We start from the raw sequence: 24016 nt of genomic DNA on the forward strand, positions 1-24016 counted from the left end.
ACTCGGATGGACTGGGGACTCATGACCACTCGGCTGGTCAACCCAAAAGACTGGTGACTCATGGGGGACGACTCGGATGGTCAACCCACATCACAACAGACATGCTGGCCGTGCTGGTCCAGCCAATCAATCAATGATATCCCAACTCATTATTTGAAGTCCTCGGATGGACTGGGGACTCATGGGGGACGTCTCGGATGGACTGGGGACTCATGGGGGACCACTCGGATGGACTGGTGACTCATTGGGGACCACTCGGATGGACTGGTGACTCATGGGGGACGTCTCGGATGGACTGGGGACTCATGGGGGACCACTCGGATGGTCTGGTGACTCATGGGGGACGTCTCGGATGGACTGGGGACTCATGGGGGACCACTCGGATGGTCTGGTGACTCATGGGGACGTCTCGGATGGACTGGGGACTCATGGGGGACCACTCGGATGGACTGGTGACTCATGGGGGACCACTCGGATGGTCTGGTGACTCATGGGGGACCACTCGGATGGACTGGTGACTCATGGGGGACCACTCGGATGGACTGGTGACTCATGGGGGACGTCTCGGATGGACTGGGGACTCATGGGGCACCACTCGGATGGACTGGTGACTCATGACCACTCGGATGGTCTGGTGACTCATGGGGGACCACTCGGATGGACTGGGGACTCACGGGGGACCACTCGGATGGACTGGGGACTCATGGGGGACCACTCGGATGGACTGGGGACTCATGGGGGACCACTCGGATGGACTGGGGACTCACGGGGGACCACTCGGATGGACTGGGGACTCATGGGGGACCACTCGGATGGACTGGGGACTCATGGGGGACCACTCGGATGGACTGGGGACTCATGGGGGACCACTCGGATGGACTGGGGACTCATGGGGGACCACTCGGATGGACTGGTGACTCATGGGGACCACTCGGATGGACTGGTGACTCATGACCACTCGGATGGACTGGTGACTCATGACCACTCGGATGGACTGGTGACTCATGGGGATGGACCACTCGGATGGACTGGGGACTCATGACCACTCGGCTGGTCAACCCAAAAGACTGGTGACTCATGGGGGACGACTCGGATGGTCAACCCACATCACAACAGACATGCTGGCCGTGCTGGTCCAGCCAATCAATCAATGATATCCCAACTCATTATTTGAAGTCCAACATGTGACTTTATTCATCTACTGAAAATCATTTTCGCTTTTCGTTTTTGACAATTACCAACAACAAATTTAGATAATTTTGCAAGGGAACTGTATGTTGTATGGATGGCAAGGTGTAGAATTCAACCACAAATGTCCATTTCAAAACATAGGCATTTTATGATTTTAAGATTTTCTGATAAGCCACTCAAAACAAAAACTGTCTAAAAGAAATAGAAAACAGAAAATCATATGTTGCCAATCAATAGCCTACTAATTGCGTTGCCCAGAATAATTATCATTCCAAGATTTCACACTGAGGCAGTGACATTATGATTAGCCAACAATTAGTGGAAAAAAGAAAATAGAAAAAATAGAATGCACATATTTTTTTAACTACTGTATATTTCAATCATTTTACCACACAGCGAGAAAATGGTGTACGTGTACTTGTCATGTCACTTGTACCTTTTGTCTGTATTCTTTTAACAGGTCTATTTTTTTGTTCTTTTAATTATTTATCGTCAGACATATCCTGGACACATTTCTGTGAGAACTGCATATCATCATGACATCAAAGCACCAAATGTGTGATTACAAGCCCCCTGTAACACTAAAATAAGCATATTAACATATGAAAAAGGTGCCAATTGAACATATAATTTGTGCAATATTCTTTTAAATACACCATTTACAACAGTACCTGAACTATGAGTTACTGTATGGGCTCTGGCTCACGGTACAAAACAACCTTACAGCTAGTGGGAGTGACAAAAATGATTTGTTTTTCGTTGAGTGTGTGAAGCATTGGAGACGGATATAACGCATTATCAACCAAATTCACTTGCCTATTGAGAAGGACACATTAGCTTCCGAGGACGTCACAAAGTTATATTTCAATTTGATATAATAATATAACAATTGCTCAGTTTTCACCACGCGCAGACTCTTTGAGGACATTCAGTACGGGTCAATTTCCAACATGATAGCTGCGATGGGAACCGGCTCTGCTTTCAACCACCAGCACACTGGATTGATTGATGTCACCCCTGCTGCTCACTTTATACGTTTAGAATAATTTATTTAATCACTTAAGCCCCCTTTCATATTGTACGATGACGCCGCTCGCCTCGTGGGCAAAAACAGCTCATCTGTACATTTTAGCACTTTTTTTTGTTTTTTACAATTTTCATCTGACATTCCCAAAATATGGATGCTACGTTGAAAGTGAACGAATGCGAACGGTCACCAATAATGATAATTGTGATGGGGGGGGGGGGGGGGGGGGGTGAAAGGTGGCGTTATCAGGTAATCTGTCATCGTTTCACAGGGAATTTGGTTCACATGCAAAGCTATAGGGGGTCCAGTAGTGCCACTGCCAGGAGGTTGTCTGGGAGTGCACAGTTGGAAAGAAAGAGCATTAGCCGTCATGCCAGTCATGCTAACCTAACCGCGGGTCCCTAAAACAGCCAGCTATGGTGGTTTGACCGTTCATGAATTCCTACAGGGGAGTGTGGTGCGCAATTTGAAAAGCATAATGGTTTTAACCTCAGTGAAATAATCAGCAACAACCAGTGGTCACAGACGACGAGAAAGAAAATATATATTGCATAGTACGAGAAAATGAGCTTGGTCTCAATTCAGACGTTAATCCTATCCTTGGATACCTCTGGAAGACCCACGCTGCTGACATGGAGGCACCGTGTGCCTACACGCATGGGAGAGAGCAATGTCTGCTATTTCATGTGTACATATATATTAAGAGCCATAAATTCACATTACTCTTTTGATAAAAACCACCACAAACTCTGATATCATGGTGGAAGGTATCCATAGCACTGTATTGTATTTATGAGTTGAGCGTGTATTAATTAATAATACACACTCCCAGGAGCTGAAGTCACAGTAATGACTGTAATCGGAATGTACCACAATTGAAGGTTTTAATATTATGTTTACAATATTGTTGGTTGGTAGGTTGTCTAGGACTTATTTTGTTATCAGTGTTAGGACGGACTAATGCTTGCTTTGTGGGTATCCAAACACAAAATACAGCCAATAAATCACCAAAAATGGACTCATTCTTAATTTATCACACTCGTAAAATATCCATCGCTTCACAAACTAAGGCTTGCTTTACACTTCACAAATAGCGTAAAATGCCAAATAAAAAGTGGCATGACACTCTTGCGAGTTCTGTGGCACGGCTAATAATAGAAAGGCAATCACGTCCAGTACTGGCAGGAGTTGGTTTGGATTGTGCTTAATGTAATGAAGAAAAAAGAAAAAAGAAAAGAAGAAGAAGGGTAATTGAAAATGTATGTAGTTGATTGCGTCCGTCCTCCCGTGTTATAGGCGCACTGTAAACTTTTCACGTGTGATTCCTGTCAAACTGGGCCCCTTGTTTCCAGACGTGGTCCACATGCACCCTGCAGTAAGATTCCCACTCCCGCCGGGTTGACCTCTCCACCTCTCCCTCTCTCTCTCCCCTTCTCTTCTCTTCTCTTCTCTTTGGCAGTAGTGGTTTCTAGGAATTGAGTACAATGCAGCTGTGCAATACCATTTTTGTTGCTGTCCTTTGTTGTTGGCTCTGCTTGAGTTAGCTGATGCTGAGCTGGGCGAATCCCAAGAGTTTGACATCATCTGGAATCTCAGACTCGTCCAAGCCTGATGCCTGGAAGGAGAGAGGAACGGACTTCAGTAGTACAAAAGCACCATTACATTCTGTCTGACAAAATAATGAATAAGACTTAATAAGCACTAAAAGGTCAGTGCCGTCGCTACCTACGCACGGCGAGTAGGGCAACACGCCGAGGGGGGGGCAATAAAATGTGCCAAAAAGTGCCAAACCGACCCTCAAAATAACAATTTTCTCCAGCGCGTAATAACGAGCGGCCGTGTGTGCGTCATCGCAAACTGTGAAAATAGCAGCTAATGTTAATGAGCCAACTGTGTGGAGCTACAGTACAGGAAAGGCTACCAAAACACAGTGATTGAACCAACAAAAGAATGTCAGAAAAAACGAAACAGCCGAGAGGTTGTGACAGAGAAACATACACGTTCCTGACAAAAGAAAAAACATAGAAAAAAGAAAAAATATGGCACAGCGGATAGCGCTTGTACGAGGCAGTTAATGACATGTCATTCTTGTTATTGCGAACGCAGTGAGCATTTACTATGAGACCCAGCAGATCATGTCTGTCTGTCTGTGTGTGTGTGTCTGTCACGCTGTAACACCACCCGCCCACCACCAGAGGGCGCAGCTGTATCACACACAAAAACACACACACACACACAAAATTAAACGTAAAAAAAACTTATCTTAAAAAAAAAACTTAACTTAAAAAAAATCTTAAAAAGGAAAAACTTAAAAAAAAACTTAACTTAAAAAAAAAATCTTAAACACAAAAAAGAGAACTTAAAAAAAACCTTAAAAAATTACGTAATTTATTCTAATTGTTGTTTTTGCAATTTACGAGCTGCGTTCGCTTCCCGCGTTCGCGCGTCTGACTTGTCATAAATGGGTGCAGTAATTTTATATTTTGTATAACACTGTCGCTCAAAAGTAGCACAAAATAGGGGGGGGGGGGCACGGTGGCACAGTCACGCGCTACGTCCAGCCAGGGGAAACCCCCCTCCTGTCAGGTGAAAAGAAGCAGCTTGCACTCCTCATGCATAGAAGGAAGCATGAGGTCAGTCCGCTGCACCCCCAGGTTGGCAAAGGAAGTGTAGCGCCCAGGATTACATCAGATAATTGACACTGGGTGAAAACATGAGTTGCAAAATTGTGGGATAAAGAGTTTAGAAAAAAAAAAGCACAACAAAAAGAAACCAATCTATAACCTCACAACAAATTACGTATTTTTGTTACCAAAATGGTTGAACTATTTAACCAATGAAAAGTATATGCAAAGTATTAACACAAGCTTGTGACTAAATAATAACTACATTGGATCCATGGACATACGGTTTTGGACTGAGAGCTTTTGGACACGGACTCAGTTAATGTACTGACCAGTTTGAAGGTCACATTTCTGTTGTTCAGAGGATCATCAACAATCTTTTGCAAATTGGCAGCAACTGAAATAAGAGAGGCAGGAAGAGATTACAATATCTTAATACTAAAAACATTGACTCTAAACATTAAAGTACATCATGCTGGTTGTTCATTTTGCTCAGTACACAATGCAGTTAGTGACGTAGTTACAGTTGGGTGCCACCGATATTGTCCCTTATCATTTGACCCATTTAGGCCTGACCTCAACATTTTAAAAAATCCTTCTAAATCCTCCAGTTTTCTGAAATAAATATTTTCACGATTTTTCAAAAATAGCAGACCTACAAGCTCGTAGCGCGCCACTCGGTGGCGCGCTATGAGCTTGTAGATCTGCTATTTTTCAATAGCTAAATTATAACATAATGTTTAAAACACCAAAAGGGGTTCCCGCCCCAAAATGGGTTAACTGTCCTTTTGCGCAGATCACGCAAACCTCAGCAAAAAGAAAAGGACAATATCGATGGCCTCCAACTGTAGTTGACAAGATCTTACAACTCAAATCAATAACCTTTTATTACATATACTTGGGGGAGAAAAGCCAATCAACCTTTTCATTCTAGTCTTGTGTAAAATAAATGATAACAATAATCAAATTAAATCTAAAACCATTTACCATTATAACTCCTCAAAAATCTTTCTGAAACTTAACACTCCGAACGCCCAGGACGAAGTTCTTTGTCCTTTCTATTAGTAATGCCCGACGCTCAGGACGAAGTATTGTCCAAAAGACGAAGTTTATTGATACGAGAACGGATCGCCTGGCTCTATAGCCCAGGCGCGCCTGCTGGGCAATCCTCGGTGACGCGCAAGAGTGAAACGTCATCGAAAAACTCCCTCCTCTGTTTAGCTGATGAAAACGAAAATCTTAAAACGTTCATAACTTGCGATCTAAATCATCCCGTCTTTTTCTGAAAAAAGATCCTGTGTTAGACGGCGCTCCGCTGTCCAGTCGCTAGTCTCGATAGATTTATTCTTGTCTCCCGTTGTCGATCGATTCTAGAGTGCTGTGGCTATTGTTAGCTGCTACACAACATCATGATCTTCCGGCCGGTCCGTCCGGAAAAGGCGTCCGTGTTTATAAATCGACTGGGCGCATGAATGTAATGGATTAAATAGTTCCGGGCAATTAAAGTGTTAACTTCGGTCGATTTTTCTCCGCTTCAATAATACCAATTGATATCGTATTTCATACGACGAGGTATAACTTGTAAGGATCGTGCAATCGTGGAATGAGCAACACCCCTGTGTTATTTAAGGAGGAAAGGTCAGTCTGAATGAGGATGCTGGTGATTTGACATATTCTCCAGGGGTGCTGGTGTTTGATCTGATGAATAGAGAGCATTTACTTACCAACGACTAAGTCTTTCCCATCGACCAGACCGGCCGAGACCAACTCCTGAGACACCCCATCGGCCGAGTCTGAGAGCAACACATTGACAGAGAAAGACAGAGATGGAGGGATGGACAGGACAGGACAGGACAGAGAAAGACAGAAAAGGGTAACATGAATAAAAACCATTAGTGGATGACATGGACAGAGGAAGGCAGAAGAGGGAACATGAGTGTTAAGTCCTGCACTTACATTATAATGTTATTAAACCTTACCTCTGCCAGACATGAACTCAAATCGGATGTCATTGAGTTCCTTCTTCAGATTCCTTAGCCTCAGCACCAGGCTGATGGGGACATTGGTGCCTGGTGCTGCTGGGTCCTGTAGCAAGGCACAAAGATAGTGTTTGGAATGCAGCGTTCACAGTTGAAAGACATACAGTACATACATACAGTACTTTGATATTTGAACAAGAAACCATTGGTTGAAACTGAAGCCAAGGGAAAGCCATTGGTTGAAACTGAAGCCAAGGGAAAGCCATTGGTTGAAACTGAAGCCAAGGGAAAGCCATTGGTTGCTGCCTCAAATTCAACTTAAGAGTGAGAAAACTGTGTACAAGTATGGATTGGATTTTTGTAGTAGTAGTCCAGACATTGTTGCAACGATGACGACATGACATACATAAAACTTACGGATTGTTGCTTTAATAAAACATGAGTACAGTCATGGACCTGAAAACCTGTTCTAAGAGGAACCAAATATTTGCTTCTTGCGGGAAGGCAGGCACAGGGTCAATGAACTGGAGAAGGAATTCAGACAGAAGAGCAAGCTGGCTAAACTACTACCAGTTGACCCACTTCTCCACACCAACGTAAGGTAGGTGCCCAACTAATTGCACAATGATTACTATGAATACTTGCCAAACAGCGGTTACCAACACAAATCTGTATGGTGGAATGCCAAGGGTCAGCCAGAAAATAGCAGCCAGGAGAATGAGGCTAGCAGGACACTGCCAAAGACACCAAGAGCTGCCAGCCAGCAAACTAGTGCTGTGGGAACCAACACACGGGCACCGGTCACGAGGACGTGTCTATATGGAGCAGACCTGTTCTGACATTCCATATGTTGCTCTTTCCCCACCCGTCCTTCCTCTTCGATGTCTCCCTTTTGACCGATACCTGTCCATTCAAACTCTAGGCCGAAACTTAAAGCTACTTGGGCCCTCATCAAACCCTGTACACTCAAGACACTGCCCCCACAGATCTCCATATATGGAGCTGACCTGTTCTGACATTCCATATGTTGATCTGACCTCATCAAATCCTGTACACTAAAGACACGCTCCATATATGGCCAGACCTCATCAAACCCTGTACACTCAAGGCACTGCCCCTGCTGCCACCCTTAGATCTCCATATATGGAGCTGACCTGTTCTGACATTCCATACGTTGATCTGACCTCATCAAACCCTGTACACTAAAGACACACTCCATATATAGTCAGTACAGAATTCATTCCATATGTTGATCTGACCCCCCCATGCCAAAGCGCCAGGCGGATGCGTGCACGTCTCGATTTGGGCCAGATCAAGTCAAACCAAGACTAGGACCAGAATATCGCCTGATTTCAACCCCCGTGACCTTTCTGACAAGACATTTTTGAGCGGTGCCAAGCGCCTCCATTAAGTGACTTTGTCTGTATGTCTAAGCCATTCACCCCTGGTGATTGGAGTCATTGACCCTGAGCTGTTTAGAGATTACGACCTATTGACCCTGCTGTTTCACAAAGACACACACACACACACACAATACAAGTATAGTTGCACCGCTCACAGTTTGCACAGGTGCGATTTTTTTTTTTTACTTCCCGATTGTGACTCATCTATTGAGAGTCAAAAGACCCAAAATAATGTGCATTAGCAGCAGCAGTACCTGTGCAGCCAGTACGTGTGAGGGACTCGCTGCCTGAGCAGAGGCAGCCTCTCCACCGGCCTGGCCAGCATTCTCACTGCTCTCCTGGGCTGGAACAGATGGCTGAAGATGACCTGTGGTGCCAACTGTGGGCGGGAAGAGCTAAAAAGGGTGCGGAATCACGCACACACACACAAATTGAGTTGGTTGTTTTCACGTGTCACGTAAATTAAATGAAGGAATTAAACAAAGATTAGGGACATCAGATTGTCATGCAGATCTTTTGATTCAAGGCATTATGGATAAATCAAGTTTGTCAGGTCATGTCCACTACATATTTGGCTCACCTCCATATTCTGTGATCCGTCCTTCACCCTGGGTGACTGCAGGATGGACATGACAGATTGGCAGGATTAAAGACATGCAATTCTCCTTCAATCCACCCAACTATGGAATGGTCTGTATTGTAGGATTGTCTGAGTTTAACCACTTAAACCCTATGTTGACTGGGGTTGACTGTGTACTTGGTCTGCTCTCTCTCAACACCAAATAAGTTCACCGTAGCAGATCTACAAGCTCACAACCACCAGAACAGGGATGCTAGGGTTCAAGTGGTTAAACCCATAATAGGATAAAATGAAATCACAGTAAAGATAACCAAAGAATAAAAAACCCATCCCAGACATCCAGACATGAATTAAAGGAATTAAGCATGAGGATACAACAACATAATACATATTTTAGAACAGTCATGCGATTGGTAGCGATCATAGAAAGAGCTTCTGTGAGAGAAATCCAAGAACCATGCAGCGTTTATACTAGAGCCAGACCGACATATCAGTCTGGCCAATGTATAGGCCATTATTTATCAGGCTTTAGTAGAGTCTAGTTTACTTTATACTCTCAAATTCTACTTTCTAAAACCAGGGACTCCAAGTTTTACTTTCATCTCCGTGTTTTCAAAACAGAGTTATTCACATTGTGAACTATAGGGCTGGGGGGGGGGGCTGACATGCGGGAGAAAAGTGGCGTCCGGCCTCCTCACCCGCAGTGCGGCCACCGCCGCCTTTCCCTCCTCGCTCTCCTCGTCCAGCTCGTCGTCGCTCCACTCCCACTCCCCGTCCTCCGTCTTGTGGAGGCGACCGCTGGAGCCGGGAACACGACGCACCTGGAGGACAACGGATAAAACATGATTAACCCATTTAGACCTGAGAAAAGATTCTACAAAATAATGTCTTCTAAATCCTGAAAAACTTTCTGAAAAACCCTGTTTCTATGACAGTCGTTCTCAAACATTTTCATGTCAAGGAAACCCAAGAATTATCTTTAATTGGCCGCCGACCCCCATCTGAAAATATGTTGTTCCAGGGAACCCCCCCCAGAAGCAAAGATTTGAGTTAAAAATGTTCGCTCTGAAAGAATATAAATTCAAAGATTTGCGCCACATTTTCACGATTTTTCAAAAATAGCAGTTTTTGCAAATTGTAGCACGGCACTCGGTGCCGTGCTATGAGCTTGTAGATCTGCTATTTTTCAATAGCTACGGTTTAAAATAATGCTTAAAACACCAAAAGGGTTTCCCGATCTGAATGGGTTAATGGAGCCGGGTACATGACTCACCTGGAGGACAGAATCGGATAGAACCTGATTTTATTGAGAGATTTAACTCATTGAGACACGAGACCAGATTCTACAAATGTCTTCTTAAATCCTATCCTATAGCAAACCTGTTTCTAAATCAGTGGTGCTCAAACTTTTTCATGGCCTCCATCTCAAAATATTTTGTTCCAGGGTTAAAGATGTTCACAGGGAAAGGAAATATAAAGATTTGCACACATTTTCAAGATTTTTCAAAAATAGCAAATAGCAATAGCTTGTAGATCTGCTATTTTTCAACAGCTAAGGTTTAAAATAATGGTTAAAGTGGTTAAAAGCCAAGGTCTTAATGGGTAACTTACAATTTACAATTTACAATTTAGGCATTTAGCAGACGCTCTTAATCCAGAGCGACTTACAATAGGCAAGAACAAAAAGCATGGGAATACATCACATATGTAAAAAAATGCATTTATCGCGAAACATGCGTATACATATCTATATAATGACACTATACATATAAACTACACATATATGCTATACTATGCTGTACATATATACTATGAAGTGCTATGACTACATACAATGCACTTATTGTGCTGTCTACATGACATGCTATAAGTCTGTTTCAAATGCTATATAAGTCTAAGAAGTGCTGTCTAAGGGGGTAGGGTAAGTGCTATGGGCCATGATGGAGTCTGAAAAGGTGGGTTTTCAGACTACGGCGGAAGATCGGGAGTGATGCTGCAGTTCTGATTGCAACGGGAAGTGCATTCCACAGTTTTGGGGCCAGAAGGGAGAAGAGTTTGGGACGTGTGGAGCGTTGTCCCGGCGTTTTTAGTGAGGGTACTTCCAGCTTCCCTGCGTTGGCTGATCTGAGTGCGCGGGAGGGTTTGTAGGGTTCAATCATGCTTAAAACAACTGCTTAAAACAACTTAAAACATATATTTTTGTGCGTCAGTGCCCCCCCACTGACGCACAAAAATAAAAACAAAAAGTGTCAAACCTTTTTCGCTCGATCCGACATCGTCGGGCCCCTGTGAAGAAGCGTCTCTTTCAAGTACTCGTTGGTCTGTCACAGAAAAGACAAGAAGTACACCTTAAAAGTATTCCTCCGAAGATGCGTTTGAAACTTAAATGAACGTTCAAAATATTTATGGATATATTTTATCTATTTATGTTACCGGCATGTGGCTTACCTTGGCTTTTTGGAAGAATTTGTGTTTTAACAATTCAGCAGCAGTAGGCCTGTGAAAACAACAACATGTAGAACTCTTTGTACAGGTCAGGAAATAAGGAATTGGGCATCGGGAGAGACAAATACATGATTGTTTTTTATATACAATGGAGACGCAAAGAAGAGACCATGCAGAACAACTTAAGGACACGCAAACACTGGCAAACCCTGTCACCTGCGTTGAGTAACTGACCTTTTCTCTGGATCTTTCTGTAAACACAGGGAGATCATCTTCCTAAAGGACTTGCCATATTTCTTCACCATGTCCTTGTCTGTGATGCCGGTCTCCAGGCATGGCGGATCATTCTGCAGGGTCAGCATCAGCACCTGCAAACATGCCCACATGGTAGGATTATTAATGATCAAACCCACCCACTCGCCAACCCTCCCACTCCCACTGTTCCAGGGAACCTCCACACAGAAAGGGCCTTTCTGTGTGGAGTTTGCATGTTCTCCCCATGTCCCCTAGGGTAGGTACCCTCACAAAAAACATGCAGTAATCCTGGTCTCTAAACTGCCTCCCCCTGGCCAGCCGGGGCGCCTGATGGAGGGGAAAGAAACTGGTTGGAATAACGTGTTCCTTCCACGCGCTACGTCCAACCAGGGAAACTCCCCCCTGTCAGGTGTAAAGGAGCAACTTGGACACTCAGGCATGAAGGAAGCATGAGTTCAAGTCCGTTGCTCTCCTCATGTCCCCCATATATGGGGACTAGGTTGGCGGAGGGTGTGTAGAGCCCAGGATCACATTAGATAATTGACACAGGGGTGAAAAATGTGTTACAAAATCGTGGGATAAAAAAATATATAAAAAAAAAACCCCACCCACTCTTCTACCAATATGAACTAATTCCATTAGACCAACGCTATAAATCAAATCAAACTTTATTTATAAAGCACATTTAAAAAACGACTGTCATCGACCAAAGTGCTGTACAAGTCAGAAAACAGCATCAACAATACAATCAAATAAGATCAATACATCAATATCAAGCGGGTACATTTGACACTAAGATAAGAGGTGATCAATAGGTAGTAATTTACTTTTGAATAAGATTGAGCTCTCTCGACTCTGTATTCATGTGTTCACACAAAAAGGAATTTGCACATAGGACACGTTTTTCCACTGCGTTTTAAGGATCTGAAATCCTTGAACACTGAGTGCGATGCGTAATATATATATATATTCGTAGCAATGTTTTCACAGAACGAAGTGGAGTGGAGCAGCAGCAGTGAGGGTGATCCCCTGATCCCATCATCATTATTTTTGAAAAGGTTTAATGTACACAGTGGGTCCCTGCTTCACTAGAAGTCGATTAGATGCGATGTTTTTCTATCTCTCTCTCCCCCTCTCTCTGTTTCACTAACTCTGCATTCTTCCACTGCTTTGTGTGTGTGTGTGTGTGTGTGAGTGTGTGTGTGAGTGTGAGTGTGAGTGTGAGTGTGAGTGTGTGTGTGTGTGTGTGTGTGTGTGTGTGTGCGCTGCTGCCTATTTTCACACCCACTCAGGCTTTTCATAAAGTACTTCATAAAGCTCTTCAACGAGATGATCAACTTCTCAGCACAGATCATGTTGCTCTGGAAGGACACAGCACTGCTCAAAGGGTGAAAGACCATGTCTAGCTATGTGAAAGAGTCAAGACAGCTGTGAAAAACTGATAAAAATAGACCCCGGTTCAAAAACTCTTCATACGGATGCAATATTTGGCGGCAGTGTGCAAACGTGATTGACATTACATGAGTTGATTATTATTTTCCGTGCTCCCGACATTCTCTCCGAAATTCGTCCCGAAAAACGCGTCCTATGTGCAAACACCCTCTTATGCCCATGTCCATACTGTATAACCTATGCTCTGCAAAACGTAAACCTGCTTTTTTGTGCTTAGCTGTGAAGTCGAGTGATGTCTTGGATGCCTCTGAGTACCGTCTTGTACATGTGTTGATAGTATCATACATACATAGTCATACATAGTCTGGATTTTCGGTGGTTAGGTGACCACCGAACTACAACATGACGTCACGAGCCGCGGTGAAGAGCAAACCACCACCACCGCTCCAGTCCTTCTCTCTGTTTTTACTCACCACCGCTCAACGTTATTTCAGCTCCGGTGGTCAGCTCACCACCGGAGCGGTGGTCACCTCACCACCGAAAATCCAGACTATGAATGAGCCTTTAGTCGACAAAATCAACACTGGTGTAAATGCACTACTATTGGGCAGTAAAGTCATGTACCTTCATGGGTGGGTATTTGTGATACGGTGCAGCTCCGGTGGCCAGTTCAATGGCTGTTATACCGAAGCTCCAGATGTCAGCTTTGAAGTCGTAACCCCGTACCTGCAGATGGAGTAGGTTGGAGGTCATGTTGTAGCGAGGAGACATTTGAGAATTAGTCCAGTAAATAAAGTAAGAAATTCCTCTCAGGTTGGATTATTTTGTTTCTCACCTGATTCTGACAATAGGTCTACTAGCCAGGATAAAAGATCTACCCTAATCTGCTCACTGCTAATACCCTAAATTTGCCTTAATCCAAGATGGCCCTATTGATAACCTATTATAAGGCAATATTTTCTAAATTGAATTAAGTAGAATGTGACGTGTCAAACTAGGGGGTTTTCATGATTCTGAATCCATTCCAAGTAGAGATGTCCTGATACTGTATCGGTAAAGTATCGGATCGGCCCTTATTTTGTCATATCGGTTCGTATCGGTATCGGCAAATATGCCAGTCTAACCACAGATCCGACAAAGGGGTAAGGGGTTGACACTATAGCAGGTAAATAAAATGTTGGGGCATGTGGAGTTTGCTTTGGAGTTGCCCAAACTGCAAGTGCACATTTGAGTGAGGAGTCTGCTATAAACACAACACGCGATATATAGCTAGATGGCTATAAACACTATTCCCGGTTGGTGGACTTCAAAATAAGATATTTTTTTTCTTTTTGTATTATTATAAATATTATTCTCTGGTATCGGTATTCGGCATCGGTATCGGCTAACACAGAAATTGTGGTATCGGGATCGGAAACTAAAAAAGTGTATCGGGACATCCCTAATTCCAAGCATTAGTTTTGCATTAAAAACACCAAAATGTCCCCAAAATGTGCTGACCTCATCACATTTGTAATGACGGCTATGGCCGTTTTTAATGGAGTGTTTTGTGTGCAAAACGAATGCTTGGAATGGATTCAGAATCATGAAAACCCCCTAGTTTGACACGTCACATGATACTTAAAGCATAATGAAATTTAGAAAATATTGCCATATAATAGGTTGTCAATGGTGGCATATTGGATTAAGGCAGATTTAAGGTATTTGCAGTGAGCAGATTAGGGTAGATTTTTTATCCTGGCTAGTAGACCTAATGTCCTGTCAGAATCAGGTGAGAAACAAAATAATCAAATTTTGTCCAACCTTTGCCATTTAATTATTGGACTAAATGGAAGCAAAAGGCATGTGAGAAACCAGTCTCCAGACGAGACGACTCACCTGCTCCATGACCTCCGGGGCCATCCAGCAAGGTGTACCAACAAATGTCTTCCGCACTTTGTTTCTGGTCATGTCTCCTCCAGCTGCTAAGAAGGCACTCACACCAAAGTCTGGTGTGTTGTCAGGGAGAGAAAGCGTGTGTGAATGAGGACACATTGAATCACACAGTGAATCACATTTTGAGATAACGATGGCAAACAAAAAATAATAGTAACACTGTACCAGCGATTTGCACTGAGCCATCGTCACCAAGAAGGATATTTCCAGCCTTCAGATCCCTGTATATGAAGAGGTACATCAATGACTTACGTTCCAAGTCTAGATTTTTACTTTAACGTATTTAGCTGATGCCCGTGTCCTGAGAAAGTTACAATTAATTAAGTCAATGTACTTGTGAGTGTCTGAGTCTTCCTCAAGGACACATGGCTGGGAATGAAGTGAACGCACGAAGCCATTGGATCAAAACCTGTGACTTTTGCTTTACATGTCAGGATGGTATTTGTAAAAATGCCCAGCAACTTTGCAATGCCCTCTCAAGTCTCGAGTTGAAAAAGATTTGCAACTCCTGATCTACCGGATCTTAAGCCACCCCTGCTGTGTTTACATACATTTGGCCAAATCTGCACTAAGGAATTAAGTGGATTATCTCCTGATCTGATCTGTTCTGCAAATATCCTTTATAATCCCAAACTCCAAGCCCAGCCCTTTTCAGTTGCGTGTTAAGATGCAACCAAGTAAGCAAATCAGCAGCTAAGGTACCGCTACAATTGTGCAAAGGCAATGATCAAATGGCATTGATGCACGCAGTAATGTATCAGAAAACAAATTGACTCTTCAATCACCCTGGCCAAGACCTACGCTGAAAAGACTATCAGCGGAAGTGGCGGAAGTGTTGCGTGTAAGATAACTACGTCACGCGGTGCGGCTGTGTTTACTAGTCCCCACCCAATGATCATTTCAGCGGGAATACATTTTCGGGAACACAACGCTGCGATTGGTCAAAAAACATTAACTTCCGGGGGGGGGTTACACGGCGGAAGTCCTGCCTTAGATAGCTTATTTGTCCTAGGTTGTGACCAGGCTCTTCTTTTTCGCAGTTAAGTGAGCCTGGGACCGAGGCTACTCTTCAATTGGGTTTATCTACTTGGGAGAAATTATAATATAATTCTCACAATGCTGCAGTTGAAAAACATTGCAAATTAATTGCCGTTAGCCTTCAGCAGAACAGTGCATTTCAAACAGAGCCATTGCAGTATGACGGCATGGATCCATTAAATCAATTACACTTGACAGCTGCACTCACAGGCCTTTATTCTACTACCCTGTGGTCTCAGTGGTGGTTCACTGTGTTCCTGGGAAGGATGGTTATGTAAAACAAACCTCCTAAATAATGCATTTCCAGTGGTTTAAATATTGAAGAACCTTGGTCGACGTGAAAGCCCGAGGACTAGTACACAATAGAAGAGAAATGAAAGACTGGGTCAGTAAAAATACACGCATCCAGGTAGGGAGACCTCACCTGTGAATCTGCCCATTTTTATGCAGGTATTCCAGTGCCTCCAATACTTCTCTGAGGATGGTGGCGATGCAGCCCTCGTCCAACACGCCGTTCTTGTGTTCGCCACGCGAGATGGTATGCTTGATGATGTCCAACACAGAGCCTGAGATACAGGGTGGGGAAGATTTACAGTATGTCACCTGGCTGAGTGCAGGGCCGATGAGAGAGAGAGAGTGATTGATACATGAACGGATTCTCAATGTCACTAAATGCTCACGCCCGGGCCAATTCGTTAAAAAAAAAAGGGAGGGGATTTTATTTATTTATTTGAATAGCAGCTCTACAAGCTCACAACGCATCGTGATGATGATGCAACACCTTGTGATCTTGTAGATCGGTTATTTCTGCTGTAAGCAAAGCAAAGCAAAGTTACTATATTTACCCAGGGTAACTGGACTAAGCATCAGATACTTGTTTACAGCCAGGCCCTGCTCATAGAACATTTCATGGTAGTGGTTCAATGCCTTGCTCAAGGGCACTTCAGCGGTGGTAATTTTAACGTGCCGGTCCGGGGATACGAACTGGCGACCTTCCGGTATCAAGACGGCTCCGCAAACCGTTCGGCCACCGCTGCCACCATACAACTAGAGTATAAATCAGGCTTACTTTTGGTTAAACACATTTTGAACATGACGTACAACTGTGTAAACAAAGGAAGTTCAGAACAAAAGGCGCAAAATGTAAGACTTTATTTAAGATCGAATGTCAACATTTTAGGCCAGAATGATGGTATTTTTCAACTCATCATCTCCCACATCTAATCATGTACTGTGCATGATAGCACTCAAACGCACACACAAGAGAGTGCTATCACAGGACGTATCCTTATGGACAAAATTAACCCATTTTGGGCGGGAACCCCTTTTGGTGTTAGCATTATGTTATGCTTTAGCTATTGAAAAATCGAAGAACCACTGACATAGAAACATAGCTTTTTCAGAGAACTGTCAGGATGTAGAAGACATTTTTAGAATCTGATCTCAGGTCAAAATGGGTTAATGGTGAGACATGTCCATCTCTGGGTAGATGCAGTACTGCATACCAGAAAGTAGCAGGGTGACAAATTAAAAGTACCATACTGGGATAAAGTATATTCTAAATACTCCATAAAACTCTGTCAGACCAGGAACGAGGTAAAGTGTGTATTGTGAGAAGTTCATACACTCTGTCCAAGCGTTCAGAGATATGAAAAATGGTAGATAATATGGCCTGCAGAAAGTCAAGTTCAAGATAAGAGTTAGCAGAGGGCAAGTCACGTAAAAAAAGAAAAGAAAAGGGTTTCTCTGACAGTACGAATACCAGAGATTAAAATAGGGTGCATTTTGCATCCCAAAACACAGTTTATAGTTAAGGGACGCAATAAAACAACGACCTCTGCATCTATGGGATGCACTACTGTACTACTCCTACTGTACTGTTTTTTATTCTAGTTTATTTTGCTAGCTTTAGTTATAATAATAATTTCTTCTTCTGTTTTCCACATGAATATAACCACATTATAACCATATAAAATGATATGTGAGTTAAATGCTGCAATTTGTAAAAATGGCAAAATATGACTCGTAACGTTGCTGAAGTGGGACTCATAAAATGTCCCTGGGACTCATCTAAATGACCATCCCTGCATCCCGGGACTCATTACATTGAAAACCTATTTACATCACTGTAATACTCACCACCACTCAGTAGTCTCATCACCAACCACAGCTCATCCTAAAACCTATTTACATCACTGTAATACTCACCACCACTCAGTAGTCTCATCACCAACCACAGCTCATCCTAAAACCTATTTACATCACTGTGATACTCACCACCACTCAGTAGTCTCATCACCAACCACAGCTCATCCTAAAACCTATTTACATCACTGTGATACTCACCACCACTCAGTAGTCTCATCACCAACCACAGCTCGTTACATTGAAAACCTATTTACATCACTGTAATACTCACCACCACTCAGTAGTCTCATCACCAACCACAGCTATAAAACCTATTTACATCACTGTAATACTCACCACCACTCAGTAGTCTCATCACCAACCACAGCTCATCCTTCACCACAAAGGAGGTGTAATAGGATACGATGTTTCGATGGTGACACTGGCTCATAGCTTGGATCTCTTTCTGCAGGAACAAGAACAACCCAGAGGAACAAATAAAATATACAACATTGAGACGCATAAGTAGTGCTGCACAATTAACCCACTTTGACCTGAGATCAGATTCTAAAAATGTCTTCTACATCCTGACAGTTTTCTGAAAAAGCTATGTCTCTATGTCAGTCGTCAGTCATTTTTCAAAAATAGCAGACCTACAAGCTCGTAGCGCGCCACTCGGTGGCGCGCTATGAGCTTGTAGATCTGTTATTTTTCAATAGCTAAAGCATAACATAATGCTAACACCAAAGCAGATTCTAAAAATCTGATTCTAAAAATGTCTTCTACATCCTGACAGTTTTCTGAAAAAGCTATGTTTCTATGTCAGTCGTTCTTCGATTTTTCAAAAATAGCAGACCTACAAGCTCGTAGCGCGCCACTCGGTGGCGCGCTATGAGCTTGTAGATCTGCTATTTTTCAATAGCTAAAGCATAACATAATGCTAACACCAAAAGGGGTTCCCGCCCAGAATGGGTTAATCGAAAAACGATCAGAATCTAGAATCAGACACCCATGCGATCTCATTTCTAAATTTGAGCAAGAATCGTGCACACTAGTTGGGTGTCCGATTCATTTAGTTACTCCTCTCTCTTGCTACACGAGAGGTTTAAGTCAAGCACTTTAATGATGTCTGTTTAAACTTTAAAGCCACAGTAGTTGGCTCCAGGTGCCACATTTTGAATGTGGTATACTACTACTACTACAGACTAAAGACAATGAATATTTTGATGGGAAGAATGAGAATCGTGATCTCAATTCTTGTGGCGGAAAAGAATTGTGCAGCACTAACATATAGACCAACTGTTTGACTGAAATAATCTCTATATATAATATAGTCAATGTCAACTCCTACTAGTCTATAATCTCAGTTCACTATAGCATGAAGAAGACAATTCTTCCTTTGTTGCTTTAGACTGATTAACCTACTTCAGCAGTGAGCAGGGAATCAAGCCCTGGAGACCCAAGGAGTGACTAAGGTAATGTCACCACAAGGCTACTAGGCCAAGACACCCTTAATTAAGATCATGGGGCTGCTGGGAGAATCAACTATCCAGGCTAGGGATATGTTACTGTATATTAAACTAAACTAAACAGAAAATGTGTCTTGTTGTACAGACTACAGACTATGGACTCGCTACTTTTTTCCAAATAAGCAGGAGCAACAATACATCTGCCACCACAGTCATTTTTACCAGAAGCTCATCCATGCTGGTCTGACACTTTTCGAGGTTGATACGCTTGATGGCCACCTTCTCCTTTCGGGGCTCACAGTAGGCTGCCTGGACCACGGCTGTGGCACCGCTCCCTGGGAGGAGACACCAAGTGGAGGGAGGACATGGCACAACATTAGAAGGACAAACATAGGGCCAGTTCAAGGGGGAGCCTTTAATGGTAAATGGTGCATTTATATAGCGCCTTTATCCAAGGCGCTTTACATAGATTGTGCATTACATTCACCCATTCACACACACATTCATACACCGATGGCGGCGGAAACCATGCAAGGGCAAGGCACCAATCAGCACATCGGGAGCAATTAGGGGTTCAGTGTCTTGCTCAAGGACACTTCGACACTAACTCTGGGGGAGCCCAGGTTCGAACTGGCAACCTTGCGGTTACCATCCAGCCACTCTACCCCTGAGCCACTGTCGCCCCAATTGATGGAACAAGTCAGTAATGCTACCCAGTATCACCAAAACACGGTGAAATAGCACGGAATTGCAATTCCGTACATACACGCCTAGAAAACCCAACAATCCATACATAATCTACATATGACACTGAAATCCTCCCCATGGAGGAGGGCGCCGTCTCTACCGAACTTGACCCACACCACTGAGCGCGCTAAAGCGCAGCAAGTTGCCGTGTCGAGAGTTGCGAAGTTCGGTAGAGTCAGCGAAGAGTTGTAACCCGATATGGACATAATAGTAAATAATGTCAAACCCGAACTCACCCAGCCCGACCCAGCCACGGTGAAATAGCACTACCATACTAGTGAAAGCCACGCCTGTCACGGTCAAAACAGTAGTCGTGAAATATGTACGGATTTGGGGTTTTTCTAGGAGTGTATGTACTGAATTCCGTGCCATTTTGCCGTATTTCTCCGAGATGGGGTTGCAGTATGACTATGAATGCTACTGAATCTGTGATGATCCCGTGGATGTGATCAGGTGTCATAAGCTTTGTTCAGAGTCAGAGAGAACTGTCTGCAGGCAAGTCCAAAACTCCACATTTGTTTCTCAAATACTTTACTTTTGGACTGAGTCCACACTGTTGCAAGTGATCAGACTGGATGTGTAACACATCCAGTCTCATCACATCATCTGATCACATCATGTGTGTGTACCTACCGGTATTTCAGACATTGTGCATTTGGTTGCTGTGGTAACGACGAACAACATAGGCAAGAGTAATGCTAAACTTATACTCTGTTAACACGTTGTGAGCTTGCAGATAATTGGCCATTTTCTGTGAGTGCACTGTCATATGATGAACTTATTATATAATTATATAATACTTATTATAAATTATAAATCAGGCTTCAGGCTTCAAGTGTCATGATCCTCAGATTTGGATTTCCAACCACTTAGAAATGTGGTTCAAACTAATCTCATTAATAAAATAAAATAACAAATGTGATTCCAATCTGAATAGGCCAGCTCAGCTTTGAGTCTCAACATAAACCATGTTCCCTGATCGCTCTTGAAAGTCGCCATGGTCTTACACACGTACACACCATGAGTGTGTCACTCACTGACAATGTACACAAAATACAATAGAAATGACTGCAAGAACATTGTGCACAGCCAACAGGCATTTCCACGTCGACCTAACCCGTTCTATAGGCGTCACGTTAATAACTCACATAACAACTAATCTAGACGAAACAAAAACGTTTTGAGTCAATAATAACTGCCACCACAATCAATCTAAACGACGTCCAGCAAATGAACACCACCCGTCCCACACCCATGTCAACATACATTTCACCCTTCAGCCCTGTGACTGTGAGCTAACTTGCGTTAGCACTGTGCTAGCTAAATAGCAGTCTAGATAGATTTGCAAAGCTATAGCTCATTCTAAATAGGGACTTTCCCCCGGCTCGCCATGATCGAAGAGCGCTAGACTGACTGCAGCTGCGTGCAGGCAGGCAGCACTAGAATGCTTTCTGCATGGTGTGACCCATGAACTACAACCGGCCTGCTGAGCTGATAGCTACTAGCAGACATACGGCTAGCAGCCAGCTATCAGCCGCTAGCTGCCTGATAACGATATGCTGGTGGTGGGTAGCTTAGCCATGTAGCTACCAACAGTGCTAACGTTAGCTTATAGCTTCCTCACCTATCACCTCATGGAGAACATAATCATCCTTGTCGATTGACCAGGGCTGGGCGTTCTGGTCCTCTGCCATCCTGTTTAGCTGCTCGTGCGGCGCCGTTAAAACAGCGTTGCTGCTTTAAACTCCCAGGGATATGTTGTTGTCTTGAAGGAAGGAGAGGAGAGGAGAGAGCGCTGCCGTTGTGGTGATCACTCCATTCAGCTACGGAGGAGGAGGAGGAGGAGGAGGATGCTGGGCTGGATGGTTGCTCTACTGCTGCTGCCTGACAGTTCCTGCCTGGCTGGCTGCTGATGTCAACACAGCCGCGACAGGCGCCCCGTGCGCGCATTACGTAAACGTAAGTTTTTTTTGTAATCTTATTCTTCCCTTTTTCTGTTTGTATGAACCAAAAAAGCCGCCATGTTTGGTGTGGCAATAATAATAATAATGTATACTGTGTCTGCAACTTAAGCAAGTAGATTAGATTCAATTTATTGTCACTGCACATAGTATACAAATACTTTGACAATGAAATGAAGGGTGTCGTGTATTGCACTTCTGGCACTGTCGTCTAGCCAAAAGTGCAATACAGTAATGCAGTAAATGAGAGAATAAGTACAGAAAAATGTACAGTATGTACAGTAATGTATACAGAATACATCCATCCATCCATCCACAGCGTTACGTTACTGCACCTGATAGCAAAGAAAGTGCACACAGGCATACCCCGTGTAGCAATTAATTCAACACAACTGAACTTCTTTAGACAATGCTGTATATGTATATATTTTTTTTCTTTCTTTTTTTTGCAACGACCTGAAGCTAGCTGTGATGGGGTTTCACTAGAGGGCGCAATTACCCCTTTCGTTTACCGTGGATTATGGCCTGCTGAGAATGGACTACAATGGACCATGAAATACTACCCGACCAGAAAACAGTCGGGTAGTATCAAACTCCCAGAAAATTATTATTGAGGTTTAAAATAATAATTTACAAAAATATTCTGCTCTGTAAATACTTTTCTTTTCTGTTTTATTCTTTGTACTTATTTTGTTTTTTATTGTATTCTAAAGTCCTTTTTAGCTGAAATGTGCCTTGCCTTGCTTTGCCTGGCTGGCCTAATAATAGGCCAGACAGAGAACAATAAAGGAAATGAAAGAATCCATGCCACTGGAACAGTGCCCTGAAATTGAGAATGGATGTTGTGTTGAAACTAGTACAACTATGGCTGGCATCACTGGCATGAGGAAGACTTGTCATAGCTTGTTGTGGAAAACAGACAGACAGCAAAGGAAGACAATTTGAATTTTACAGCTCATGTTGTTACAACTGCAATCATCAACAATGCTGCAACTCACAATCTTTGGAATTCCTTGTTTTTTACTGGAGCATTTCCGTTGTTGAATTGTTTGAAAACGTTAGTTACAAGTAACTTTGTAGATTTTGATTATTCATATAAAACATATACTACTTCAGGCCTATATACTTTGGCTATTTGAAAATAGTAGATCTACAAGCTCACAAGTGATGGAATCTGTTGTGAGCTTGTATAGATCTGCTATTTTCAAAAGATTTGTATACACAAACACAATGTGTAAGATACATGTGACATGGAACTTTCTGTCAATTACATACATAAATTACATTACATACATAAACAATGTGAGTATAGGCCTACTTCTTCCATCACTGTTTGCAGGCATTGCCAGTCAAAATCATTGATTTGGAGTGAAATATTTCTTGTTGTAAGTCTACAGATCTGGAATCACAGCCAGCACTCAACAACCCTTTAGAAAAGGACTTGCTGAATTGCAGTGCACTGTCATGTGCAGGCAATAGTGTCCATAAGTAAAATGTCTTTAACATTTTCAGTATATAACCGAATGAAAAGAATGTCTATTTGTCATTGACCTTCATCACATTTACAGACATCCATATTTACACAACACACAACGTTCTTTCTCTACAGGTAACCATGCAGGTGCAACTGGTGCATTGGATGGTGACCATTATTTCTCTGAATCTGTTGGGTGACGTACTGTGGATTGTGGATTTGAATCTCTGGGAACTTTTCAGCAGGGTGAAGAAATGAAAAAATCTGCACACCATTTGATGCTCCCAAAATTCTTTACTGGTAGGTAACGTTTCGGGCCGCAGCCCTTCCTCAGACCTACCTTGAAGGGCTGCGGCCCGAAACATTACC

At 43.1% G+C, this 24016-nt stretch overlaps 1 protein-coding gene across 2 annotated transcripts; it reads right to left on the reverse strand.

The window, feature by feature from the left end:
* Positions 1–1639: 1639 nt before the first annotated feature.
* LOC306929640 (serine/threonine-protein kinase OSR1-like) lies at positions 1640–22147 on the reverse strand. 2 transcript variants are annotated; one of them, XM_079510251.1, is made up of 17 exons: positions 21837–22147; positions 19688–19800; positions 18354–18462; positions 16294–16435; positions 14997–15052; positions 14775–14884; positions 13521–13622; positions 11484–11617; positions 11253–11301; positions 11060–11125; positions 9503–9625; positions 8805–8840; positions 8479–8619; positions 6822–6927; positions 6567–6635; positions 5175–5239; positions 1640–3833 (listed from the first exon to the last, which is right to left on the reverse strand). In XM_079510251.1, the coding sequence occupies exons 1-17, from the start codon at positions 21904–21906 to the stop codon at positions 3759–3761; spliced, it is 1566 nt and encodes a 521-aa protein (XP_079366377.1). In that variant the 5' UTR covers positions 21907–22147; the 3' UTR covers positions 1640–3758. The 2 variants fall into 2 exon arrangements, with proteins under 2 accessions (XP_079366377.1, XP_079366378.1); XM_079510252.1 differs by lacking the exons at positions 18354–18462; positions 19688–19800; positions 21837–22147 and adding an exon at positions 18009–18041.
* Positions 22148–24016: the final 1869 nt, after the last annotated feature.

Source organism: Electrona antarctica (genome assembly GCF_951216825.1).
Source record: "Electrona antarctica genome assembly, chromosome: 1".
In the NCBI taxonomy this organism is placed as follows: domain Eukaryota; kingdom Metazoa; phylum Chordata; class Actinopteri; order Myctophiformes; family Myctophidae; genus Electrona; species Electrona antarctica.